Raw genomic sequence first — 27,256 nt, 5'->3', positions numbered from 1 at the left:
GTTTTATCATCGAAAGGAATGATATTTGTTTATTACTGTTAGAGCAGTATTAAATTATAAAAGTAATCAAATTGTATTGTTATGGAGAAATATTGGAAATTTAATCATCCAAATGCTGTGTGGGTAGCTACTTTTTTAATTATATGTTTACTGAAGTTTATAAACATTTATAGGTTTTTCAACGTTCACGTGCACGAAACTTGAATTCAGGCACTTCAAATGAAATTAACTTGGATAACTTCGCATTTAAACCAATTAAATGTGATACAAATGAGGAGTTTGGATTTGATGTGGGCTTGCGGCGCATTCTTTTAATGACCTATTTTCCTTCTGGATTCTGGTCTCGTATATTAACAAGATTACTGGCTGATGACCAAATAACTGAAGCAATCAAATATATTTACTTGCCTGAAAGCTGTGTAAGAATTTTTGCAAATGCCTTCCCTGTTGTGATGTTCTTCCTATTAATTATTGTACTTGATGCGATATCGAATTGAAATGAGGATGTCTACAAATTATTTGTATCTTATAAAATAGTCAGTCCTTATTTGTGACGTTCCGCGAGAAACGACCCCTAACCCGAAAAAATTAATTTTGTTGAACGATTTATTACAAATGAAAGTCGTTCTAGAAATTGGTAAGAACCGAATATCGGGAATTTATTACTTTTTGATTTATGAGCAGTCAAAGTCGACATTAACTGTGCCGCATAGGGGCCATCATGCCAAAAAATAAAATAAAATCATGCCAAAGCTACAGTAAAATCAACGGCAATCGAGTTACGGGCTTTTTCTCGCGGACGGTCACATGAACAAAGGTTGTCCCCATTTATCAGAATGTGGTTTTATTGTTTTTGTTTTTTTTAAATTCTGTTTTCTTGTGTTTTTTGTTGCTAGTAATTTAAGAGTAAGAAAAAAAGTTGACCTCATATGATAAAGTGAAGCGCTGGGTAAAGCGTCAGATACATATGTCTCTGGCTTCCGAAAAAGTCAATTTTTTTTTCTAAATGTTAATCATTCCAGAAAATATCAGTTTACACTGTAATATCCAACACTCAGTTCATAATATCAACTTCTCTCAGCCAAACAACTGCATTTTTCCCGCATAACCGAACAACTCATTTTCCCGTTTCCCGCGGCAGCCGGTTCTATATACCGGATAGACTCAGGATTTTTTTACCCGACCAAGGGCTGTAATTTCAGTGTTACCCCATTTATTTTGTTTCCTCCCTCCCACAAATTGTCAACCTCGGAGCAGCTCTTTGCAGCTGGACTGCTCCATACCATCTTGCTCCGGTCACAGGCTGTGGTTCTGCTGCATATGCCGGAAAAGGATCTTCCTCAGACGGTTATCCTTTTGCCAGGGGGTCACGTGGGTTAGAACCCAACGTTCTATAAAACTTTTGTGGCTCCCTGCTGTTGTTGTTGTAGCAATAAGGAGACACTCCCCGAAGGTTCTGGGGAGTGTAATCGATGTTGATGGTCCTTTGCCGGATGCAGATCAGGCTACAAGCACCACCTTCCTATCCCGGCACTCGCGTTTAAAGTCATAAACTACCTTTGCACAGTCAAAGCTCGCTTCCCCACCAGAAGGAGTTACAATCATTTCCTATGACAACTGCTGCACGATAATTTCAACGGGACCCGACCCTCCAATGTATGAATTAGTTTCTAAAATAAGCAGCTATTTCCCCGGTCTTTCTAGTTTCTTCAGCTCGCGCAACGTGGCATTGTCATCGACAAAATCCACGACCGCTCGGTTTATGACGTGGAAGGAGCAGATTACGCTGTTACGCTACCGACTGTCAATAACCCAAAGATCTTAGGGGTCACGTTCGATAATATTCTGACCTTCAAGGCGTATGCCACCGAAATTGTATCTAAAGGCAGATTATGTATAACGCTGCGACGTTTTGCGTCGCAGTCACTCATTCATAGCCACCACTATATAATACCAAAAATTTCATAAAGGCTTCTGGTCTACTGATACTCACATACGAATCGGTAAACGCCTTTGCCAGGATGCGTCCGGTGAACCCTGTTATCAATATACAATATCCTACTCTTGCAGAAGAAGAAAGCACACTATCAAGGGACGAGTCACGAGTCACCCTGGTCCAACTTCGTTCTGGATACTGTTCCAGGTCCAAAATCAACCCGACATACGTAATGTTGGTTCTACATGCGATGTGTCCCCACATGACACCAACCATCTTCTCAATTGAAATGTGGATCCTACCAATCTAACACCAATCTCCCTTTGGACCAGCCCTGTTGAAACAGCAAGTTTCCTTGGACTTCCGTTGGAAGACTTTGATGTGTGAGTGGCCGCACCCATTGAATGGAGCGAATCACTGTTAACGCAACAACAACTCAGCGTTTTCCCGGTATTAAAATCATTTTTTTTTAAGATTTTATCTTGCAACGTATTGGTATTCTACAAAACAGCTATGAGAAATTTTTTCAGTTCTGCCGAAAAAGCCACAGATGTATTTCCGAGTAATTCAAGTTTAACTGACTTCCTATCGGTATTTCTGGCAACGCCAAGGCGTAATACCGATTTCACACAGAAACTTAAAGTAAAGTGAAGTAATTAAGTTTTCTTTTTCACACAGGGTACTTTGCTTCATCAACGAATATCTGTCAGCAGGCAAAAAAAAAATATTATGCTTTTTACAAAAAATAGTTAAAATCATGATACAAGAAATGGAGGTAGTTCCATTTAGTGTGACGTTAGCCACTTGACTTTTGCGGGGACAATGACAATTTCCCCAAAAACAAGCTACCAGATTGAAAAATGTTACGAATTTTCCTAGTTTTGATGGATTTCATATTAACGAATACGACTAAATTACTTTCATAGTTATTTTAAATAAAAAGGAAAAACCAACGAGCCTCATGCCTTGGACATATTTTAATACGAAATGTCAGCCCACAAAAGAAGGTTTTTAATAAGTTTTTCGAGCTCCCGAAAATTGTTTTGGTGGAAGAAACATGGATCGAAGTATATATAGCCCGAACGTTTGCTCAGAACATTTTGACAAAACATACACGTTTGTCAATTGCTTGCTCAAGGGAGGTCCTTATAAACCGACACCGTAATTTCTTGATAAATTGCCTGCAGGTCAACATTTTTTATTTTTTTTTGTATTTATTGTATAATTAAAGCGTTGCGCTTTAGGAGGGAATTGTTAAACCATTTTTTAGGGAGAACATTACCCTGTAGCTCTGCAGGTTAGCCACTAGTTATGAGAGTGTTTTTGCCCGTTGTACCAGGGGTCACCTTGGGACAGCCCCGCCTATACACATTCTGTGCGCTTTTAGCATTTGCAGAGATTTGCAGACTTTGGAGGTACACTTTTTCTCAACATGCCTTGAGAAATATTCAATATAGGGGCATGATAATAGGGTCATGCTAGAACAACAGGGTTTTTCGTGTATTTTCTTTTGTCTAGGGTCAAGCTGCCATAAAGATATGAGTCATTAACCAATGTATGAGTCATTATCCAATATTTTTTAATAAAATTGCATGTTTTACTGTATTCTCAATCGATATATATGCACTTAAATCGTGCTAAAGCATATTAATATTGTGTCAGATGACCATTGCGTTTTCATCCTGAAGGAAATTTCCATCCCGAAAAACCACAATTTCGCCTTAAACAGTAACGGTATGGCAACGCTTCTGGCAAAACCACAAACATTATGAAACTTCAAAAATCCCCAAATACTTCAAAACATTTTGAGTGGAACTACCATCTTACATTGGTTAATGACTCATATCTTTATGGCAGCTTGACCCTAGACAAAAAAAAATACACGAAAAACCCTGTTGTTCTAGCATGACCCTATTATCATGCCCCTATATTGAATATTTCTCAAGGCATGTTGAGAAAAAGTGTACCTACAAAGTCTGCAAATCTCTGTCAATGCTAAAGGGCACAGAATGTGTATAGGCGGGGCTGTCTCAAGGTGACCCCTGGTACAACGGGCAAAAACACTCATAACTAGTGGCTAACCTGCAGAGCGACAGGGTAATGTTCTCCCTAAAAAATGGTTTAACAATTCCCTCCTAAAGCGCAACGCTTGAATTATACAATAAATAAAAAAAAAAATAAAAAAATGTGGACCTGCAGCCAATTTATCAAGAAATTACGGTGTCGGTTTATAAGGACCTCCCTTGAGCAAGCAATTGACAAACGTGTATGTTTTGTCAAAATGTTCTGAGCAAACGTTCGGGCTATATATACTTCGATCCATGTTTCTTCCACCAAAAACAATTTTAGGGAGCTCGAAAAACTTATTAAAAACCTTCTTTTGTGGGCTGACATTTCGTATTAAAATATGCCCAAGGCATGGGGCTCATTGTTTTTTCCTTTTTATTTAAAATAACTATGAAAGTAATTTAGTCGTATTCGTTAATATGAAATCCATCAAAATTAGGAAAATTCGTAACATTTTTCAATCTGGTAGCTCGTTTTTGGTGAAATTGTCATTGTTCCCGCAAAAGTCAAGTGGCTAACGTCACACTAAATGGAACTATCTCCATTTTTTGTATTATGGAAAATAATGTATTTTTGATTGTCATTTGTAACATTGACAACAGAATCCGAGACACCAAGCAAACCGACTAGATTTTTCACTCAATTAGGCATTCAATAAAGCAGTAATAATTAGATAATTAAGAACTTGAATATTATATGGAAGATTTAGTTCAATAAGGGCTTTAATGTAGAAAACCCGACTAATTATTTCACTAAGCCTCTGTCTGAAATTAGTATTGCGCGAAGAGCGCATATTTGTTTAGAATAAAATGTCTACAATAAAATTCCTATTAAATATGCCAAGTCACCCATTCATTTAGAGCCACAAGGCTTTCTTTTCATTTATTGGACGTCACAGAGGGCTCATAATACAGTTTAAAACCACCTGAGTTCGTTTAGAGTAGGGGTGGATCCAGAGGGGGAGGGTGGTAACTGGGGGAGAGTCCCCCCCAAAAGCCATCGAAGCTCTGTTAATCTGTGACACAGATATCAATTCTACACTCAAATACATTTTTTTCATAGTAATTTAATTCATCAAAAATATAAATTTTTCTAAAACGATAAGATAAACCGATCTAATAGTATGCATGGAAATTTTCTTCACTATCATAAAAATTCATATAATAAATTGAGGAAAAAATTTCTTTGCCTATTGAAAAAATCCCTCCAATCTTTTCTTCTAACCGCTAGTACTTTAACGTATTTTGCTTACGTGTGGCGAATAAAAATCTAGCTTAGAAGTACAACGACAAAGTCTGTAGTACGAACAATCAATGGAAAATCGTTAATTTTCGCCGATCTTAAAATTGCTCTAGCTATTAGTTTTCAACGTACCAAGAAAAAAGTTAAAAATAAGCATAAAAAATAAAAATTTGTATAGAATAAAAAGAAAAAACATTTTAAAAATCAAACAATTCTCAAAAAACATTTTTTTTATTCTTTCATACTGATAAGCTGAAAAAAACCCAGAAAGTTAATTTCTGAAAATAGACTAAGCCTGTACCTGGAATATGTATGTAAATATAAGTGAACTGTAGTAAATTTCCATGTATAAACGTTGCCTTAAATAACCACTGCATACATTTTTCTATATAAAATATGAGGCACGATATATATCCGCAGAGAATTTAGACCGACCATCTCTTCCAATTGGCGTCGTGCTTAATTTAATTTTTCCTACTAATTGGAGGGACTGGTTCACATGTTTTTCGCCGACTGAGAATCTTGCTATGGCAGAAGTACATTCGAAAACTTGTTACTAAATGTTTGATGTTGCTTTGCCCGTGACTTGAAGCCAGGATTTTCGGTGTGTAGGCGGAGGACGCTACGCGATATAATATAAGGGAAAATCGAAATTTGGAAACTGAATTCCGCACGTGTCCCGTAAAAACAATTTATTTTAAAACAAAATTTTGTTTTCGAATAAACGTATTTAAATTGTTTTGTTATTTCAACAAACCTTGATACAATTTTACCAAATGTAGTATTTGTTCCATTTTTTTTTTTAATATTAATAGTTTCGCTGCATTTTCACCTGACTGACTGGTGTTCCGAAACAAAGGGATGCTTTTTTCCTATTTTTGACACACATATTCAAATATTTTAAGAATATGTTTATATTTTTATTTAGATATGTACCACACAGTACTAATGAATTAATTACTTTGTCTGAAAAAGTTATATTTTTTCTTTAGTTAAGGTCTAAAAATGAAAAAAATGTGTTCGATTTGTTCCGTACCAACCATAGTATGCTCTAGTAGCAATTATTTTGAAGATCGGGTTTAGCATTATCACCTTCGCTGGGTGCTTTTAAGCTGCCTCCGTTAACGACTTCCCTCTAGAATTTAGGCTCTCTCTGAACATTGGTTACCAGGTCGCCCTTTTCGTTGTGAGAGAAACCTTCTGTCTTTCGCCAGCGGTAAATAATTCAGATCTCGAGTTTGTATTTTTCATTTTTATATAAAAAGTGGGCGCGGTAATCAACCGATTTTGAAAAGGAAAGATGGTTATAAATAAAATCACAACTTTCTTCAAGAAAGTTAATACAGTTTTTTTTACAGTAGTTTGCTAAAATTTATAAAACACTTTTCTATAAACGATGACCCCACGCAAAAATAGGCTGACGGATAGACGGATTAATATATAAGCAATGCTAACTTAAATTTTTTTTCAGCTGAGAATAATGATTTTTTCTATTGACTTAAGTAGGATATCTGAAAAACGCTAGGCACTACCACCGATAAAGTCGATAGTGCCAACCGAAAAAATCAGAGTTTTTTTCGTGAAGTTCCCCGTCCAAAATGCCTCTCTGGATCCGCCCATGGTGCAGTGTAACAAAACCGATTTTCAGCTATCGGGCTATTAATAACCTAAACAACACTTTTATTTTTTTAATATAGAAAAGTTTGGAATTCGACTTGCGTATCTCGTTAGAGAAGGGCACTACATGGAATTTATGGCAAACTGGCGTTTCTCTGTATTTCGGTACAATCTTACTTTTTAAAATATGGGAAGTTCCATTCCAAGCCAGCACTACAACGCAACCTTTTCGTAATGCTACAAATCGTTTTAAACTCAAATTGGATGGATTGTGGAGTGATATAAATTTGACATCCTCCAGTATATTGGAAATATATTTTCCACTTATTAGTGTCGCTGTTCATCGGCTAATGTCAAATGGAGATTCGGAAATAATTGCACGCATTGAACCAAATTTGAATGTAATTTCAAAGTTATTGGCGCTTGCAGTCGATCATATCGATTTATTGCTTGAAGATTGGTATCCAGCTTTGGGCACACGATTTGTTCATACCTCAGAAGGTAGATTTCTAATCACCCGTTTAGTCTTATGTCCAAAATGTTTACAAAAATTAGCATTAGTCAATTGCGGAGGAATAAAGGACTCTGCTTGTGGTGGTAATGATGCATGCCTTGGTGGCATCAATAAAAATAAAAGTGCCAACCCAAGCACAATGAAATTTGGTAACTTGTATGACGAAGGAGCCAATAATTTTTTTTCGGCGTATATTAATGTAACAGCGAGGCGAGAGCGAAGATCAGAAGTTAGTGTTTGGATTGGATGATTAACAATTTTTTGAACGTATTCATTCATTTGATATTTTTCCAGGATTCTCTCTGCCTTTCGGATGCTGATTCCGGAGTTGGACCTGATTCTGCTAACTCGTCTCACAATACATCTGTCGATGGCCATCCTACGCACAATCAACCAGAATTGTTAAATATTTGTTATTGCTGGATGGTTGAAGAGTGCATATTGTCTGTATATAATCAGACAAAAATAATTTGCCCTGTACATTTGGAGATACAAATGACGAAGTTGGCGCCAGATGTAGTATTTGCTGATATACCCGATCAATACAGTATTAGTTCCGATGACATTATTAAAGGATCACTTTTAGGTCGTGGTGCTTTTGGTTTTGTATTCAAAGCAACTTGCAAAGTGAAATTTACACGCTGCTTTAAGGCAGTGGCTATGAAAATGTTACAGCCGGTGCCACCAGGACCTAGAGCAAAAGAAGTATGCCAATTGTTTACTTTAAACATTAGAACTGGTATTAATAGTAACGTTATGGTTTTCTACAGAGCGCTTTAATAGCCTTTAAAGTGGCATTGGGTAAATGGGATCGTGATCCGCTACAGCATGCCTGTAAAGCCTATTGCACTGCGAGGCAAGAGCTAGCCGTGCTTCTAACTTTAAAGCATCCAAATATCGTTCCCTTGGTTGGCATTTGCATAAAGCCCCTAGCTTTAGTATTAGAACTTGCACCAATGGGCGGCCTCGATTCAATATTACGTCAATTTCGCCGAAGTGGTGCTCATATTGGTCCACATACCTTTCAGATTTTAGTTTTACAAGCAGCACGAGCTATAGAGTATCTACATAGGAGACGTATTATTTATCGTGATTTAAAATCAGAAAATGTGCTTGTTTGGGACTTTCCGCAACCGCATAGGTAACTATGAGTAAATTTGGATTAAAACAATACTAATATTTTTTTTAATTTAGCGAAGACAGTCCACAAAATTGCGTACATATAAAAGTTGCTGATTATGGCATAAGTCGTCAGACAGCTCCAAGTGGGTCAAAAGGTTTTGGTGGTACGGAGGGCTTTATGGCACCAGAAATAATACGCTACAATGGAGAAGAAGAGTACACTGAAAAGGTAACCTGTAATGAATATGATTTTCTATTCAAGGCTCTGGTTTAATGTACACACAATGCGTAGACTTTTTACGTAAAATCGTGCGGTGGGTTTAAATTAATTTGATTACTAAATGTGGTGTTTTATACAATCTATTTGTATTCACTGCGTATATATATAATACAAAAAGTTCAAGAAAAAATTTTGTCTGTCAACTCTTCTAAAAAATATTTCTACCTCTCATTTTTCCTTGGAGGAAAGGCCACGGGGGAGCAATTTAAGTTATATACCAGGACTATAAGCGACAATAATTATACAGCCAATTCTATACACAAATTCCTTGCGAGTTTTTTCCCTTCTCCCATTTCTATTCTAAATAAAAAATCCTTGTGAGTTTTTATACCCAGCTGTACTTGTATACAGGGTATTATAAATTTGATTGGATAACGGTTGGTTGTACAGGTATAAAGGAATCGAGATAGATATAGACTTCCATATATCAAAATCATCACTATCGAAAAAAAATTTGATTGAGCCATGTCCGTCCGCCCGTCCATTAACACGATAACTTGAGTAAATATTGAAATATCTTCACCAAGTTTGGTACACCAGCTTATCTGGACCCAGAATAGATTGGTATTGAAAATGAGCGAAATCGGATGATAATCACGCCCACTTTTTATATATATTAAATTTTGGAAAACACAAAAAACCTGCTTATTTACTAAATCATACACCTAGAATGTTGAAATTTGACGTGTGGACTGATATTGAGACTCTTGATAAAAATTTGAAAATTTTTTTTAAATGGGCGTGGCACCGCCCACTTGTGATAAAATCTATTTTACAAATATTATTAATCGGCCACCGTGGTGTGATGGTAGCGTGCTCCGCCTACCACACCGAATGCCCTGGGTTCACACCCCGGCCAAAGCAACATCAAAATTTTAGAAACAAGTTTTTTCACTTAGAAGCAAATTTTTCTAAGCGGGGTCGCCCCTCGGCAGTGTTTGGCAAGCACTCCGAGTGTGTTTCTGCCATGAAAAGCTCTCAGTGAAAACTCATCTGCCTCGCAGGTGCCGTTCGGAGTCGACATAAAACAAGTTGGTCCCGTCCCGCCAATTTGTAGGAAAAATTAAAAAAAAAAAGGAGCACGATGTAAATTGGAAGATAAGCTCCGCCTAAAATCTCTTCGGATGTTATCGCGCCTTACATTTATTTATTTTTTTATTAATCAAAAATCGTTAAACCTATCGTAACAAAATTCGGCAGAGAGGTTGCCTTTACTATAAGGAATGCTTTGAAGAAAAATTAACGAAATCGGTCAAGGACCACACCTCCTTTTATATAAAAGATTTTTAAAAGGGTCGTGGACGAATAAAATAAGCTATATCTTTGCAAAAAAGAGTTTTATATCAATGGTATTTCATTTCCCAAGTGGATTTATAACAATAAATAGGAAAAACTTTAAGTTTTAAAAAATGGGCGTGACACCGCCCCTTTTATGACTAAGCAATTTTCTATGTTTCGGGAGCCATAACTCGAAGAAAAATTAACGGATCGTAATAAAATTGGGTACACAAATTTTCCCTATGGCCGGAAATATTTCTAAAAAAAATGGACGAAATCGGTTAAAGATCACGCCCACTTTTATATAAAAGATTTTTAAAAGGGTCGTAGCCGAAAATAATAAGCTATGTCTTAGCGAAAAAGAGCTTTGTATCAATAGAATTTTACTTTCTAAATTAAATTATAACATTAAATTGGAAAACACTAAAATTTTTGAAAATGGGTGTGGCACCGCCTCTTTTTAGTCGAAGAAAAATTTACATATCGTAACAAAATTGGGTAAACATATTTTCCTTATAGCAGGAAATATTCCTAGTAAAAATGGATAAGATTGGTTAAGGACCACGCCCACTTTTATATAAATGACTTTAAAAAGGGTCGTAGGCAAAAATAATAAGTTAAATCTTAGCGAAAAATAGTTTTGTACCAATCGTATTTTGTGCCATTATAATAAGAAATGGGAAAAATTGAAATCTTGAAAATTGGGCGTGGCACTGCCCCTTTCTTACAATGCATTTCCCAACGTTTCTGGAGCCATAACTCGACGAAAAATTTGGTGCACATGAATTCCTTTTAACAGAAAATATATTCAGTAAAAATGGACTATATTGGTTAAATCGCCTTCTTTTATATAAAGGATTTTGTAAAAGTGCGTAGATGCAGGTAATAAGCTATTTCTAGTAAAAGTTAGAAAATTTCGTTAATTACCCTGCCCTTTTTTTTGTAATAACGCTTTTTAGTACAATGGCACTTGTGTGTTTATGTTTATTCTTCGGTTATATATTTATTTTAAAATAAAGAGTAGGGAAATCCCCATATCTGAAGGAAAACTGCATTATTACCCGCTCAAGGTCATTGCTGTTGGCCTCTGTATCCTTTTTGCTTCTTTTAAACGAAAATTAGTTCAGAATAGAATCATATTTATAAGTATTATTGCGCAGTCTTGTAACACTATTAAGCACACAAAACAAACAACAACAGCATTGTGTACATAACTGTTCAGTGTTCGGTTTCACCCGAACTTAGACTTCCTTTTTTGTTTCACTTCTCCCTTCCCTCTTATTCGGAACAATGTTTGAAAAAGGGTTACTGGAGAAAAGTAGGTATTATGAATGTGATTGAAAGGGATATTTCTATGCCATTTTTTAGGAGTTTTTTCACATGTTGAATTAAAGGGAATGCATCAAAATAGTTTAAGTTTACTGTTTCTTATACGAAAAACACTAATTTTTACAAATTTGTGCTAAAATATGTACATTCTACCACAATACACTTTGTTACAGTCCAAAAGTATATAAATAAGAAACGGAAGAGTTCTTAGCAAATTTGATGCAGTCATCCAGAAATTGCGCAAGGATTCAACTCAGCTTAACCCCCTGAATATTGTTTTGCTAAATGGAAGCAGGCAACCCCAGCGGATTTGTGTTATCGCGCAGTCTTCTTCTGATGCTCCTCTGTTGGTGTTGCTATGGCGCCAATTCGTTAGTCATTTCAGTCAATACCATATGAAAAGCAATACTGTTTATATTTTATTTCTCAATTTTAAACAAATTCGCAACAATAACTAAACTTTTCAATTTGTTATTGCCAAATCAGCTGACTTCAAAAATTCGAAATTCCTATTCCCCAATTATTGTTCTCCCTAGGGGAAAATAATTGGATGAATTTTTCCGCGGGGATAAAAAAAATCCGCGAAAACAAAATTCCGAGGGTATATTTAAAATTGTGCTGATAGTCTTTTTAATTGTAATTTGATAATTCCACTTGTATTCTTATTATATTCAGTTAAGTAATGATACTGAATTCTGAGAAAGAACGAAGCAGAAACCGCTCCAAACGCCTGAGTCGTCCCCAATCGGCTAAAAAGTACCAGATTCTGGTAATACCAAACTGTTTTTTGTTTTCCATTTCTGTTTAGCTTTGTAATATGTTCTTTCTTTATTTTAATTTTCCACTTTTCGAATTTTTGAAGAAATAAATTTGTAAAGTGATTTTGACCAGTTTACAAGAGTGTCGTGATTCGTTATAAACTCTGAGTCATCCTTTTTAAAATCAAAGAAAAATATTTTGAATTTTTCTATTTTTTGTTGGTCTGGTAAAATAAAAAAATATATCCCATGTGTTACGTAGCACTTGCCTAATTCGAAAAGAACTGTGCCCCTAAAACGTAACGTCATTTACATACGAAAGCGAATCAATATTTAGGAACTTTTCTATAGGACACACGTATGTACATATGTGTGTAACATAATTTTTAGGCTTTTTAGCTGAACGGATTAAAATTATTATGTCGAAATGCATACAGGTATGTATATGAAATTCACATACCATTTTTTTGTTTTGTATGCTCGTCGAATTCAAAAACACTATCCGATTAGTCGAAAAAAAAATTTTAACCATTATAGTATGTATGTTATAACCAAATTTTTTTTTTTCAAGGTTGATTGCTTCTCTTTTGGTATGTTCATTTACGAAAACATAAGCTTACGTCAGCCATTTGAAGGCCAAGAATCCATTAAAGAGTGCATACTTGACGGAAGCCGTCCGCCACTTACACAGCGTGAAATTCAATTTCCAACATATTGCCTTGATTTAATGGTTCTCTGCTGGGATGACGAACCGAAAAAACGTCCATCAGCAAGCCAAATCGTTTCCATCCTCACTGCTCCTGAGTGTATACATTTGTTGGATGCTATTGTTATTCCTCATAATGAAAAAATAGTGTGCGGTGCCTTTAAAGTGCTTGCAACGACTGAAGGTATATTATAATAAAAAAATATTTTACTACTATCGATTTTGCTATTAGTTCACATAACGGCTAACAAATGCTAATATTGTTTTTAAATTATTTTTATATGGGTACACATTCTGTTGGTTTCTCTGTTCAAACAATTATATATTTGTTAAACACCCACGCATAATTGCGTGGTAACAAGAAAGGTTGCTAGCCATTTCCGTAACCGGTATGGAGTTTGTTGTTATAGTGCTGGAATAATAATAATAATAACAATATTAATAATAATAATAATAATAATAATAATAATGATAATAATAATAATAATGGTGGTACCTCCTTATCTACTAGCCATATTAGGGGACTACCTAAAAGATCGCTGGCTCACGTACGAAACAAACCAAGGTCAGAGAAAGGTGAGGATAACAGGCGGAGCAGCCCAGGGATCGGTGTTAGGTCCCGACCTCTGGAATGCTTCGTATGACAGCCTCCTTCGTTTGCACATGCCAGAGAGTGCTTTTCTTGTCGCTTTCGCAGACGACGTGGCTGCCGTAATTACAGCACGGAACTGCGAGCTGGCGCAGCTTAAATTAAACCAAGTAATGCGCAGTGTAAATAGATGGATGAGTGACCATGGACTTCAGCTCGCGACAGCGAAAACTGAGATCGTAATCCTCACGAAGAGACGAATTCCCACCATTACGAATATGATGGTTGGAGAACAACAAGTACAAACACGCAGCTCCACGAAATACCTTGGGGTGAGGCTAGATAGCAAACTAACCTTCTCGGAACACTTTCAAGGAGCCTGTGAGAAAACTGCACGGACCATAGGATACTTAAGTCGATTAATGGCAAACACAGGCGGGCCAAGGCCATGTATAAGAAAACTGCTTGCTTCCGCTTCGGATTCTATACTCTTGTACGGTGCAGAAATTTGGGCGGATGCAATGAAATTCCGAAAGTATCGAGCAGCTATTACTTCTGTCCAACGCAGAGGGGCGCTACGAATTGCCTCAGCTTACCGCACGGTATCCGCAGACGCAGTTCTTGTTATTGCGGGAACCATACCGATACATCTTCTTGCTGAGGAGAGGGAATCAATTTACCACCTCCGAGGAGAAGTACGTAGAGATGTTGCTGCCGCGCAGGCGCGAAAAGATTCTATCCGACGCTGGCAACAGCAATGGAGCTGCAGCACTGCAGGCAAGTGGACCAGGGAACTGATTCCCGAGCTGGAGCCATGGTTAGAACGGCCACATGGAGAGGTCGACTTCTACCTGACACAGTTTTTAAGTGGCCACGGCTACTTCCGGGAATACCTCCACAGGATGGGCAAGGCTGAAAATCCGAATTGCTTATAATGTGGGCTCATAGACGACGTACGCCACACCTTTTTCGAATGCGATCACTTCGCACAGCAACGAAGAAGAGTGGAAGTAACACTAGGCGACCTATCCCCGGGCAGTGTCATCCATAAAATGACCTGCGGAAATGACAGATGGGACATGGTCAGCAGATATGCAAGGAATATTCTGCTCGCTAAACGGCAAGATGGTTGCTTAGCCCAATAACGTGAGAGTAGCCAAAGAGCTCACGTAGCGCGCTTCCGTGCCCGAAGTTATGCTAAACGCGGTCCCAGGTGCGGAAAATGCGCGGGCCGTGGGAGGTTAGGTTTTAGTGGGTAGACCATGAAGAAAAAGAAAGGGAGTCCTACACTCGGAGAGGCTCGCTGCTACAGAGAGTAGCACCGAGGCTTAACAACCCGGTTAGTGCATAAAGCATTTCCTCCTTCCACGTAAATAAAAAAAAAATAATGGTGGAGGCTGAGCTCAGGGCTCCACCGGGGTCACAATAATAATAATAATAATAATAATAATAATAATAATAATAATAATAATAATAATAATAATAATAATAATAATAATAATAATAATAATAATAATGATAATAATAATAATAATAATAATTCTGCGAAGACAATCTCGGGCGAGGCCTGGACGACCGTAAGGAACCGGAGAGCCAAACCAGGCTCTGAGAAAGAACAGAGGACACCACCTAGGCAAGCCAAGAAGGCAAAAAGAAAAGGCAAGCCCAGAAACAGACGGGCCGCAACTTTCGTAGTTAGACCAGCCCAGGGAAAGAACTACGCCGAAGTCGTAGGAGCCATCCGGGGCGAGCTTCGGCCTGAAGATACAGGGACCGTCATACGCTCCGTCCGAAAAACCAAATCCGGGAGTGTACTTATCGAAACTGCACGTTGCGGCGATAAATCAGCGTTCATCCAAGCGATAGGAAGCGCTGTTGGAGAAGCGGGCGAAACCAAGCAGCTTACACGGCGAATGCGGATAGAGGTGCTGGGCATGGACTGTCTGGCAACCGCCGAAGAAGTTGCCGAGGCTGTTAGGAAAGCTGCTGGCGGGGAAATGACGGGACAGGTCCGTGTGTCTATTTTCTCGGCAAACCAGCGTGAACAGAAGATGGCAGCCATTGAAGTGGACGAAGCTGTTGGCGTCCTTTTACTAGCCAAGGGCAAGATCTGTATCGGCTGGCTGCAATGCAGGCTTAGACAGAGGGTAGACGTGCAACGATGCTTCAGGTGTCTTGGCTACGGACACCAAAAAGCAAACTGCAAAGGCCCTGATAGAAGCAGTGCTTGCTGGAAGTGCGGACAGAGTGACCACCAGGCCTCGGCCTGCGCGGAAACTCTAAAGTGCTTTTTATGCCAGTCAGGGAAGGTCGACCACCTTCCCGGGTCTGGAGCATGCAGCACCTTCAGGTAGGCACTCGCTTCCGCAAAGGCCAAACATGCGCGCAAGTGACCAGGTTCATCCAAGGCAACCTGAACCGAAGCAGGTTAGCCGATAGTCTGTTGGACCAACTGGTTCTTGAAAACAGAGCCAGCTATGCCATCATCAGCGAACCTTATACAGTCAGGAGTGACTGGCGCGTAGACTTAGCAGGTGCTGCTGCGATCTGGATCTAGACGCTGGTACCCACGTACGAAGCCGTGTTGTCGGAAACGGCTACGTACGCGTAACAGTGGCGCACACCACACTAGTGAGCTGCTACCTGTCCCCAAACGATCCAATTCAAGGGTTTAAAGATAAGCTAGAACTACTCGAAGACGATTTGCGTGATGAAACCGATAACGTGGTCGTCGCTGGATATTTCAATGCTAGGGCTGTTGAGTGGGGAATGCCCCAGACTAACTCCAGAGGGAGGCTAGTGCTAGAAATGGCTGCCCGACTTGGATTGGTCACTCTGAATAACGGCACGACCCCGACATATCGGCGACCAGGCTTTGGACACTCTATCCCTGATATTACATTAGTATCGGAAAACCTGCTGTCAAAGGCGGCTGGATGGAGGGTGATGGAGGACCTCACGGGTAGTGACCATAACTACATCACCTTCCATCTTAATGACTCAGGGCAAAGTCGGACAGGGAGACCGCCCCGTATGAAAACAAAATGGGACGCCTCTAAGGTTGACGCTGCAAAGTTCTCCGCTGTTGTAAAAGCGAGCGCACGACATATAGCCGACAGTGCCGAAGCGGCGAACGCTACGGTAGAAGCCACCACGCGTTGCCTGAACAACGCATGCAAGACCCCTGTATTTGCACTCGTTTGTGCAACTAGACAAAAAAAAAAAACTGTCACTATCAAATTGCCGTCGCAATCAAATCAATGTGCCGCGGGGGTGGTTTAACATATACTTATTCATTTTATTCAAATTAGAAGCTTACCAGCAAACATTTGTTTCTTTGCATATGTTCATAGGAATATGTATGTACATAGGTTGAATATAAAGACAGTAATGAGCGCATCTATATGTGTATTTGTGATTGATGAGCATAAAGCGAATTCAATAAATCAATACATATAATTCAAATGAGAAAATGAGTGTATGAATTTGCCTGAGATTGAATGTATAAGTAATTGTAACTATGCAGAGATGCATTCATATAAAATATAAAAGTATAAAATTTAATACTTAAGGTATGCATAGAGTGCAGATATACGTTTATACAAATTTGGTTACTTCAAGAAACTCGTTAATACAATTCTTTCACTTGTGATTATGAATTCATTTGATACAAGTTAGTAATTACATGCGAGCTATAAAGATGAAATACAACAGCGAAATGAAATATGGACATATGCAGTGTACGATAATAGTAGTAATATTATATATGAAATATGAGAAATACATATGGTTTATGTTCTCCAACATTCCGGCCCCGTTGAACGATCTGCGGTCTTTAATATACGCTTGTTGGGAGCATCGCTAGTTTGTGAATTGCGCGGCGTAACACACCGGTTGCCGTTTTTACGTCTTCCACACGCACTTTACCGTCGGCGCCGGTTTTGATACTTATTTCTCTTCCCACCATCCATTTTTGGGGTGGCAAATTGTCTTCGTGCAGCAGTACGAGGGTGCCAAATTCCAAATTGGGCTGCGGCTTGTCCCATCGAGTTCGCGCCTGCAGGCTCAGTATGTAGTCCCGTTGGAAGGCGGACCAGAACTGTGCCTTCAGGGACGAGAGCCGCTGCCAGCGATCTAAGAAGCGCAGTTTCTCGGTTGATTTGTGGGTTTCGGGCATTGCTGTGAGCGAGTCTCCGATGAGCATATGTGCCGGAGTTATTGCTTCACCATCGTCCGGATCGTCGGATGCGCCTGCGATTGGACGCGAATTGAGGATTGCCTCTACCTCTATTAACACGGTGCCTAGCTCTTCGAAGGTTAGTGCTGTATCGCCGATTACGCGCACTAATAGGTGCTTGGCGCTCTTCACGGCTGCCTCCCATAGTCCGCCGAAATGCGGTGTGCGTGGGGGTATAAAAACGAACTCCATGCCTTTCTCTGCTGCGAATAGGTATATTTCTTTGCGTTTGGCGTCGTCTTCGATTAGTTTGTTGAGTTCTTTGAGGCGTGCGTTGGCGCCGACGAAATTCGTTGCGTTGTCGCAATACAACTTCTCCGGTATTCCGCGACGTCCGACGAACCTTTTAAGTACAGATAAAAATGCATTAGTTGAAAGATCAGAAACGGGTTCTATATGTACAGCTTTTGAACTGAAACAAACAAAAATAGCAACATAAGATTTATAAGGTGGTCGGCCTCTTAACTTGTGTGTGGTATAAAAGGGCCCACAAAAATCAACTCCGCAAATAAGAAACGGTCTAACGGAGCGCAACCTATCTCGTGGAAAGTCACCCATTATTTGGCTCATCAGTTTAGGCCTGTATTTAAAACAGCGAACGCATTCATGAACTACCTTCCTAGCCACATCTCTGGCATTTATGACCCACAACTTTTGTCGCATCAAACCGATTAAAATCTTTGGACCTGCATGACAATTCTTTTTATGCAAATGTTCAATATATTTGTGCACAAAGGTTGATGATTTTGACAACAACAATGGGAATTTTACATCGTTTGGAAACTCTGAATGTTTGAGGCGGCCTCCAACGCGAATCAGAGACAAACTTCGATTTTCTTCGCTATGCTCCTCTATGAAAGGGTTCAGCTTTTGGATGTTTGCTTTTGGATATTCGCCCTTCTTTAATTGCTCCGTTACTTCTGTAAATTCGAATTTTTGAACTATTTCTACAATTTTTAAAAATGCCCAATTATATTCAGTTGCATTTGCGGCCTTATGAATCTATAAAGATATGCCACGATTCGCAAAATTTTGTTAAAGGATGATATTGAGTTAATAATATTTAATATTATATTTTCCTTTAACCCTAGATTCAGTGTTGTTTTAACCTGTTTAATTTCAAACTGTGCGTTGCCCTCTGCTAGTTCAAATTTTGGGTTTTTTGGCCAATTCGTCGAATCTGTTAATAGAAAATTTGGCCCTTCACGCCACAGAGGTTGTATAAGTTGATCAATGTCACATCCGCGTGAGGCGAGGTCAGCCGGATTTTGTTTACTTTGCACATGTTTCCATACAACATTGGCTGTTTTTTCTTGGATCTCAGCTACTCTGTTCGCTACGAATGTTGATAGAGTTGATGAGTGCTTTTTCAACCAATATAGCACTATTTCTGAGTCCGACCAAAAATAAACGCTTTGAACTAATAAAGATTTGAACAGTGGCTCAATTACTTTATAGAGTCTTGTGAGCAGTAACGCGGCGCAAAGTTCAAGCCGCGGAAGGCTTTTGGTTTTTAAAGGCGCTACTTTAGATTTGGCTGTTAAAAGCCGTGATGTTACAACGTTATTATGTGAGCTTCGAATATATATGCAACAACCATATGCGCGTTGCGAAGCATCACAAAACCCATGAACTTGTATGCCATTATTTGGCGATATATTAACAAACCGAGATACTTCCATCTTGTCTACTTGAGCCAAATCTTCTGATAGCTTTTGCCATATTGTCTCAATACTTTGGGGAATTGATTCATCCCAAGCCAACTTTAATAGCCATAATTCTTGCAATAGTATTTTAACTTTGATAATAATTGGACAGAGCAAACCTAATGGGTCAAATATTCGTGACGACACTGACAGTATATTTCTTTTTGTGGCCTTTATTTTAAGTGAATGTCGGTCGATTTTAAATTTTATTGTATCTTTTTTCGGAGACCAAGTAACTCCGAGGGCCTTGATTGTGCCGCTGTCACCCACTTCCAACGATTTTTCTTTGTATTTGTATTTGTATTTGTATCCCGGCCCTTAAAATCGTAACGACCTCTTTTTCAATTTGTTGCAAATCATCTATGTTGTCAGCGCCCGATAACATGTCATCGACGTAAAATTCTTCGCGTATTACCTTACATCCTAGCGGATATTGTTGAGCGTACATTTCGCTTTACTCTTTCAAACATCGAATGGCTAGGTATGGCGCTGGCGCTGTACCATATGTGACGGTGTTTAGGCAAAATGTTTGGATTGAATCTAATGGGCTTTCTCTATATAAAATTAGTTGGAACCTTTTGTCATCGTCATTTATGGCTACTTGCCGGTACATTTTCGTAATATCAGCGGCAATTGCATATTTGCGACAACGAAAGCGTATCAATGCGCTGAATAATTCTGGTTGAATGGTAGGGCCAACCATTAACGTATCATTTAATGAAACTTTTGTGGAGCTTTTGCATGACGCATCGAAAACTACTCGTAGTTTGGTAGTTGCGGCGTCTGGTCTTAAAACGCATTGATGCGGAATAAAATAATGTGGTGAATTTATATCAATATCTTCGATTTGAGTCATATGACCTAAGTTAATATATTCATTCATAAATTCTTTATACATCTTATAAACTTCAGGCGTTTTTTGTAATCGTCTTTCTAATGAAAGGAATCTTTTTTGGGCAATTTTATATGTAAACCCGAGGTTTGATGGGTCTTTTTTGAATGGCAGTTTTACCTCAAATTTCCCGCTGGGCAACAGTTTTACGTTCTCTTTAAAGTGGGCTTCACATTCTATGTGTTCTGGCGTTAACTTTGAAGCGCAACTTGCAACCTCCTCTATTTCCCAAAATTTTTTAAGCGCCTCACCTATGGTGTTATCTTTTTCATCAAGGTCTTGTACAGTGGCAACTATTAGATCGCAACCCGCTCTTATCATTTTTGGGCTAGCTTTACATTTTCCTGAAACAATCCATCCCAATTGGGTCTTTTGTAAAGTCAGTAACTTATCGTTCAGCTTTATTTGACCCACTGATAAGAGGCTAAAGAAAATTTCAGCTCCAATTAAAATATCAACCTTTTGTCGTTTAAAGAAGAATGGGTCGGCTAATTTTATATTTGAAGGTATGTTCCAATCTGTCGTGGTAATATTGCCTTGTGGTTGATATCCTGAAATTGACTTGATAACCCAAAGATCAACAGTAGCTTTGTATTCATTTACACGAGATTTAATAAAGGTTGACACCCTGCCCTTGATATTTGCCTCGATTTGCCCAACACCCGCTATTTGCAACTGTTTGCGATCTTTTTTCAGTTTTAGTCTTTTGGCAGTTTCTTCGCTGATTAAATTGATTTGCGACCCTGAATCTAATAACGCTCTAGCTACCATGTATTCACCGTTTTGGCTTCTAATTTGGATCACTGCAGTTGCTAATACTACTACGTCATCTGAGACCGAAGCATGACTGACTGCACCATTGGTCGGATAGGTTACAGAAGCAGTGTTTGATGCAACCTGAGACGTAACGGGTGCATCATTACTTGCTGCAGAAACGGACTCCACTTGGTATTTGTGTAGCAGTGAGTTATGTGGGCGTTGGCAAACCCGACATCGTCCAGCACGACAACTAGACACGCTGTGACCTGTTTTTAAACAATTAATGCAAAGCGCATTTTTCTTTGCAAAATTAAATCGATCGGTAACCGTTAAATTAGCAAATGATCCACAATTAGTGATAAAATGACCTTTTAATTTGCAATATGCGCATTTGTTAACTTTAGCTTCGGTAATACTAAATGTAGATCTTTCAGATCGCTTTTCCAATGGCTTATTTTCTTTGAGCGATGAGGGCTTATAATTTTTATGGTCATTTACTTCTAGAGACTGACAGCGCCTTATAAGAACTTTAGCGCAATCATTCCATGTTGGCAGTTTAGAGTAATCGAGTTGATCATTCCATTTTGCCCTTGTTGCACCATCAACTTTAGACATGGCTAAATGAATAAGTAGCGCATTTGTTATGTCCTTATTGTTACCCAACGAATGCAATGAATCATATGTGGCAGATATAGTATCAACGGCATTGCGGAGGAGGGACGCGTTTGGCTGAGAAATTTTAGGTATGCTAAACATTTGCTCTACACTGTCAAAAAAAATTAGACACTTTTTGTCATATCTTTCCGCTAAACGTTCTAATGCTTTCGGCTAATTTTCGGCAGTAATCTGAAACGCTTTTACTGTATGTAGAGCTTCACCAGATAAACTGCTCAATAAATGATTAAACTTTTCAATATTCGAGAGGGACGTTTCATCATGAACCAAAGTTGTAAAAGTTCCAATAAAATTTTTATAGTCCGCATATTTGCCGTTGAAATTTGGCAATTTTAAATTTGGCAAGCGATTTATAGGTGCAATTGTAGCACTAAACGTAGTTTCCAGTGCTGTGTTATCATGTAATCTGTTTCTACCCAACAACGAAAGCAACTTGGATTTTGTCGAAACACATAATTCCTCAATTTCACCTCGTTTCTCATCTTCAGAGTAAATTTTTTCTATCTCCGTTTGATATGCCATAACTTGCTTCATATACGAGCTTAGAATGTCTAACCTACATTCAAGGTCTATTGGGTTCGAAGCAGCTGAAGAAGCATCAAGAAGATTCTTGATGCGAGTTATATTTTTGCGAGAAGAAGCACGCTGTTGTTTCAGAGTAGCAAGAGAATTGACTACTGAATCACCGGCGTTATCGCCTCAAAGTGACTTTAATGTAATAAACGAAATGTACAAATAAGCAACAATTGAACAGGGATTCAATATACCCTTGTTCCACACCCAGCTCGAACTGTATGAAATTTACTTTTCGGTTTGATTTGGTTTCGATTTATTCTCAAATTTATGAAAAGGTTTGCAATAAACCTTTGGCTCGAAAATATCAACAAATTTTCGATTTAATTTAGTAGCAACACTGCTCAAGAATTTCCGATGTAAAAAATGGGTTCCAATAACTCAATTTTAAACCACCAAATTATTAATTGAATGCTAATATTAGCGCATTGTCAACTTATCGAAGTTGAAAATCAATTTTGTTAAATATATGACCACCCTAATGCCACATTAGTATACCAACTCAATATTGGGTTTTACTGCTAGCATAATTGCATTCACAGTACCATATTAGTCTCATATATTTATTAAAATCGTATGATCCCGCTAACTCGTCTTTATTGAAAAACATATATTTATGTATATGTATATGTACATATACTACTTTAAGGCATACCTTTGAAATTATATGTGCAAATTTTGAACACCGCAATATCATGCGTTCTTTACATAGTCAGCCCTTATACATTTACCGCTCTTTATATATATATATTCCTGCTCTCTTGTATACCTGTTGCTAACTCTTTGGTGGCGTTATATAAAAGTTACCGGGACCTATATACAAAACTGCCGCTATTTTTAATGGCTCGGCCCTTTGGGTTTCTAGAAGAATCCACTAATTTTCCCTTTTTATGCACCGTCTTTATTATGACCTTTTCCTAATGAATCCTTTACTCACATTTTTTTTTAACTCTGAAATTTCGTTTTTATTCTTTATTTTTCTGTTTTAACGCCCGAAATATATTTAAGTTTCAAATTTACATACCTCATCCAAACCTATGCACATTTCTTACGTGTTCACCAACCAACTGCAACAACAGATGCACTACAATTTGGCCACAAGCCACCACACCAGCCAATTCGGATCACCAATCCCAGCAATCAGCAACAGCCGTATCAACCAGCGAGAACCCAACTCAATTGTTTTCAGCAGCAGGAGTCGACCAGGCAATCAACAACAACTCCACATGTACCACCAAATCTGCATCTATTTTTCACCGCAACCAGCAACAGTATCACTATTATATGTTTTATTTATTTATTTGTTACACCCACGCAGCAGTGATTAGAAATTTAATAATTTTGTTTTTGCCGCAGCAATGCGTATAAATTTAACAATTTATTGTTTTTGTTTTTATTAAAGCACGGCACTTTCACTTTGTATTTTCTTTATAAAAACTAGGACTTCACTGTACAGTCCTGTCAAGGTCGCCAAAATGTATTTGCACTCGTTTGTGCAACTAGAAAAAAAAAAAGTGTCACTATCAAAGCCGTCGCAATCAAATCAATGTGCCGCGTGGGTGGTTTAACATATACTTATTCATTTTATTCAAATTAGAACCCACCAGCAAAAAGTTTCATTACTGAAAAATATCAGCGAGTCTGTAATAGGTTGTGGGGCAGGGCACGAGGTAAATTCGAATTAATCGGCAAATATTTTTGTTCTTGTTCTTCTATAGAAATTTTAATGCTCGATTCAAAGGAAACAGCACAGTTCCCAACTGAATGACCCATATTCCATTTAAAATATTCCCAGAAATACGTTCGACTGAATTAATCATAACTCTCGGTAAGCGAGTTGCACAGTTGTACATCTTCTTGGGGGATCGACTGATTGAATCATTTCCCCAGTTACGCGAGTTATTCAGTTTTTAGCTTTCTACGAACTTTCAGGCGGTAACACGTGTTTGTTTTTGTTTCTAGTGCCCGTTACTCGTGTAACTGCGGAGCCGAACGTTGGCGTGCTTAAATTTTTTGTTTTCTTCTTTAGTACGATTTCAGAGTGCATTAGAAGTGGAAGCAAATAAAAGTTGACAGTTAACTGGAATATTATTAAAAGGTGAATTAAAAAAGTTACTTAATTTATTAATTGTGAAGTGTTGAGTGAATAAAAATCAGGTATGTATAGTAAACGTCATGAAAGGCGTTTTATAAACGCAGAAAAAAAGAAAATTATTAGAAATGATAATTTAAATCAAAATAATGACGAACCAAATGAGTTGAATGTCGAGAACTGTAGTTCAGAAAATTCTAACGAACGTGAAGGCAGCTTGACAGTAGATTTACAACAATGGGCTGTAACAATATAACACGTGCAGCTTTTAATGGTTTATTGAGGGTTTTGAATAAGTGGCATTTGGATGTTCCAACTTGCTCCGAGTCATTGATTACCAGGCAGGCCACCCTTATCGGAAATGTTTTACCCGGTACATATTTACACCTAGGGATAGAAAATAAATTGCGTAGAATCAGTGATGTTATTAAAAACAAAGAGACAGTAGTGTTGGACATTGGTATTGACGGCGTTCCCTTGTACAAAAAACCATCCAGCGTAATAATTATTTAAAAGATTTTGCGTCTGAATTATCAAATTTACTAAAAAACGGGTTGAATATAAATGGAAAAATCCTTGAAATAAAAATGAGAGCTTTTATTTGTGATTCTCCTGCAAAAGCATTTTTGTGTCAAACCTTGGGGCACAATGCCTTGGAAGGATGCACCCGGTGTTGTCAAGTAGTGAAACGAAAAAATAATAGAACAGTTTATAGCACATTAAAATCATCACCACGGGCTGGCGAAGGTTTTTTATTAAGAACGTACGATAACTATCAAAAACCTTTGACTGATGAAAGCTCTGTACTAGAAGATTTAAGTATAAAAATGGTGACATCGTTTCCCCTAGACGTGATGCACATGGTTGACTTGGGTGTTGTCAAGAAAATAATTCTTTGCATAAGGAATGGGAAAACAAACTTTCCGAAACTTAATAAAAGAGAAAAGGAGAATTTGTCAAGTAAAATGCTTTCTTTAAAGTATTTCGTTCCCAGTGAATTTGCTCGCAAACTAAGATGTTTTGAAGAAATAAAGCGATGGAAGGCTGTAGAGTTCCGACAATTTATACTCTATTAGGGACTTTTTTGTCCTAAAAGATTCTGTTGGCGCAAATGTTTATAATCATTTTCTCCTGCTACACGCTGCATATATAGGCTCCTTTTAACAGAAACAAAATATCGGGCAAATATCGGTGTTGCTCAAGATATTCTGCAATACTTTGTTAATCTCTTTCCCGTTATTTATCTCGAAGAGCAGTTATCTTTTACACATTCTGTACACATTCTGTCCTTCATTTGACAGAATGTGTACAAGAAATAGGATTTGTAAACTCTTTCACGGAATATAGTTTTGAAAACTATTTACAAAAATTGAAAAAATGTATAAGAAAACCTACTCAAATTCTCGAGCAAATAAATAACAAAGACCAACACTGTGAAACTATTAGAAAAGAAAAATTTATTGGTCGCAAAATTTATAAATTTGGGTACGTTAAAACGTACATTTCGACCTATTACACTTTAAAAACAAAACAGCCTGACAATATTTATTTTGCTGGAGTAGTCCACTTAAAATTATTCGCTTTTCAAGGGAAGAAACGAAGTTTTAGTTATAGGTAAAAGATTTACTAACTGCAAAGCATTTTACACCTATTGAAAATCAAGAAATGATCAACGTAAAAGAGGTAGATTATAATTTTTTTTACTTTCCAATTAATGATAAGGAATATTTATTTATTCCCATTTTGCATACAGTTTAAGAATCAGAAGCACAAATCTCAAAGATGTCGGACGGCATATTTACACCAGTTTTTAGATGCAATGCCACACTAAATGGCGAAAACAGTTCTGCAGGCCCGGACAATATACAAATGGAGTTGAACAATATAAAAAAGCAAATAAGTGCAGCAACGGAAAAGTTAAATGGTTATTATAAAAATAAATCATATTTTTAATTTGTATAATTTTAAACCATTTTTGTGAATTGCAGCCTTAATTAACATCCAGGCAAAAAATAATTTTCTTATGCAAAGGGTTCTGGAGAAAGTGGAGAAGAAAGTAAAATTTCCAGTTCTTGATGTGAGGAGTCTCGATGAAATTGAAAACTATGTTGCGAAAAACAAAGATGTATATGTGAGTATGAAATTGCGCTAATATGGTTTTTAATTTTTTTTTATTAATTTATTGTGCATAATTTTAACCAGGTTTCCAATATTAGGAACATTATTGGGCAAGTTGACATTGTAAACGGCTTCAAAAAATCCTCAGCGACAAAACCATGGCCCAGATTAATTATGATGGATTGCAAAAAAAACCCCGTTTAAAAAATATGAGAACCTCCATGATGCCCTATACGGTAAAATTTACCCATTCGAAATTTTTGATACATATGTTTTATTATCTATTTTGTTATCTTTTTCAAAAGCAATACAAACTGAAGGGTACACCAGACGGGATTATGAACGGGACCTTAGAAGATCATTCAAAATGGCGAAAAATCGATACCATAAGGCAAACTGCGAAAGCAACAAAATAATTTTGATAAACTTTATTTAATACGCAAATATGTTATTATATTTTATTATATTACTTTATTTAACGATTTAAAATGAATTGAAGTTAGTTTCTTCTTTTTTGACTGTAATTTTATTAATATTTAAGTATATTAAAATTAAATATATTATACTTAAATTAAAAGAAATAGATAAGCATGCATTTACTATCCTTTATAACTGGGTGTACAGACGAATAATACATATGACTGACCGCTTCATATCTTCTGGTACATGAGCTCGCAACGCGCACAACTGATCACATCAAATAGTGGATATAATAGCAATTCTTAAAGATAATTGATTCTTCATATTTCTTGGTATATGCGATGGT

The 27,256-nt window shown here is 37.6% G+C and overlaps 1 protein-coding gene and 1 long non-coding RNA gene across 15 annotated transcripts in view; both read left to right on the top strand.

Moving 5' to 3' along the window:
- Positions 1-27,256, top strand: part of Lrrk (Leucine-rich repeat kinase) — a 255,882-nt gene that overhangs the window by 154,021 nt on the left and 74,605 nt on the right. For 11 of the 14 annotated variants that reach the window (XM_067763702.1, XM_067763700.1, XM_067763698.1 and 8 more), the window contains 6 exons: positions 174-419; positions 6,943-7,605; positions 7,671-8,081; positions 8,147-8,517; positions 8,571-8,727; positions 12,715-13,033. In XM_067763702.1, coding sequence (XP_067619803.1) covers positions 174-419; positions 6,943-7,605; positions 7,671-8,081; positions 8,147-8,517; positions 8,571-8,727; positions 12,715-13,033 — 2,167 coding nt within the window. The remainder of the gene's footprint in view (positions 1-173; positions 420-6,942; positions 7,606-7,670; positions 8,082-8,146; positions 8,518-8,570; positions 8,728-12,714; positions 13,034-27,256) is intronic. The other 3 variants (XM_067763703.1, XM_067763704.1, XM_067763705.1) reach the window with 2 other exon arrangements.
- Positions 26,149-26,706, top strand: LOC137238565 (uncharacterized). The gene is made up of 3 exons (XR_010949215.1): positions 26,149-26,296; positions 26,361-26,503; positions 26,575-26,706. It is a non-coding gene; the product is annotated as an uncharacterized lncRNA (long non-coding RNA).

The sequence above is a fragment of the Eurosta solidaginis genome, chromosome 1, assembly GCF_040869045.1.
Source record: "Eurosta solidaginis isolate ZX-2024a chromosome 1, ASM4086904v1, whole genome shotgun sequence".
In the NCBI taxonomy this organism is placed as follows: Eukaryota; Metazoa; Arthropoda; class Insecta; order Diptera; family Tephritidae; genus Eurosta; species Eurosta solidaginis.
Note: the sequence above shows the minus strand (reverse complement) of the source record. Positions and strands in the feature narration are given on the sequence as shown.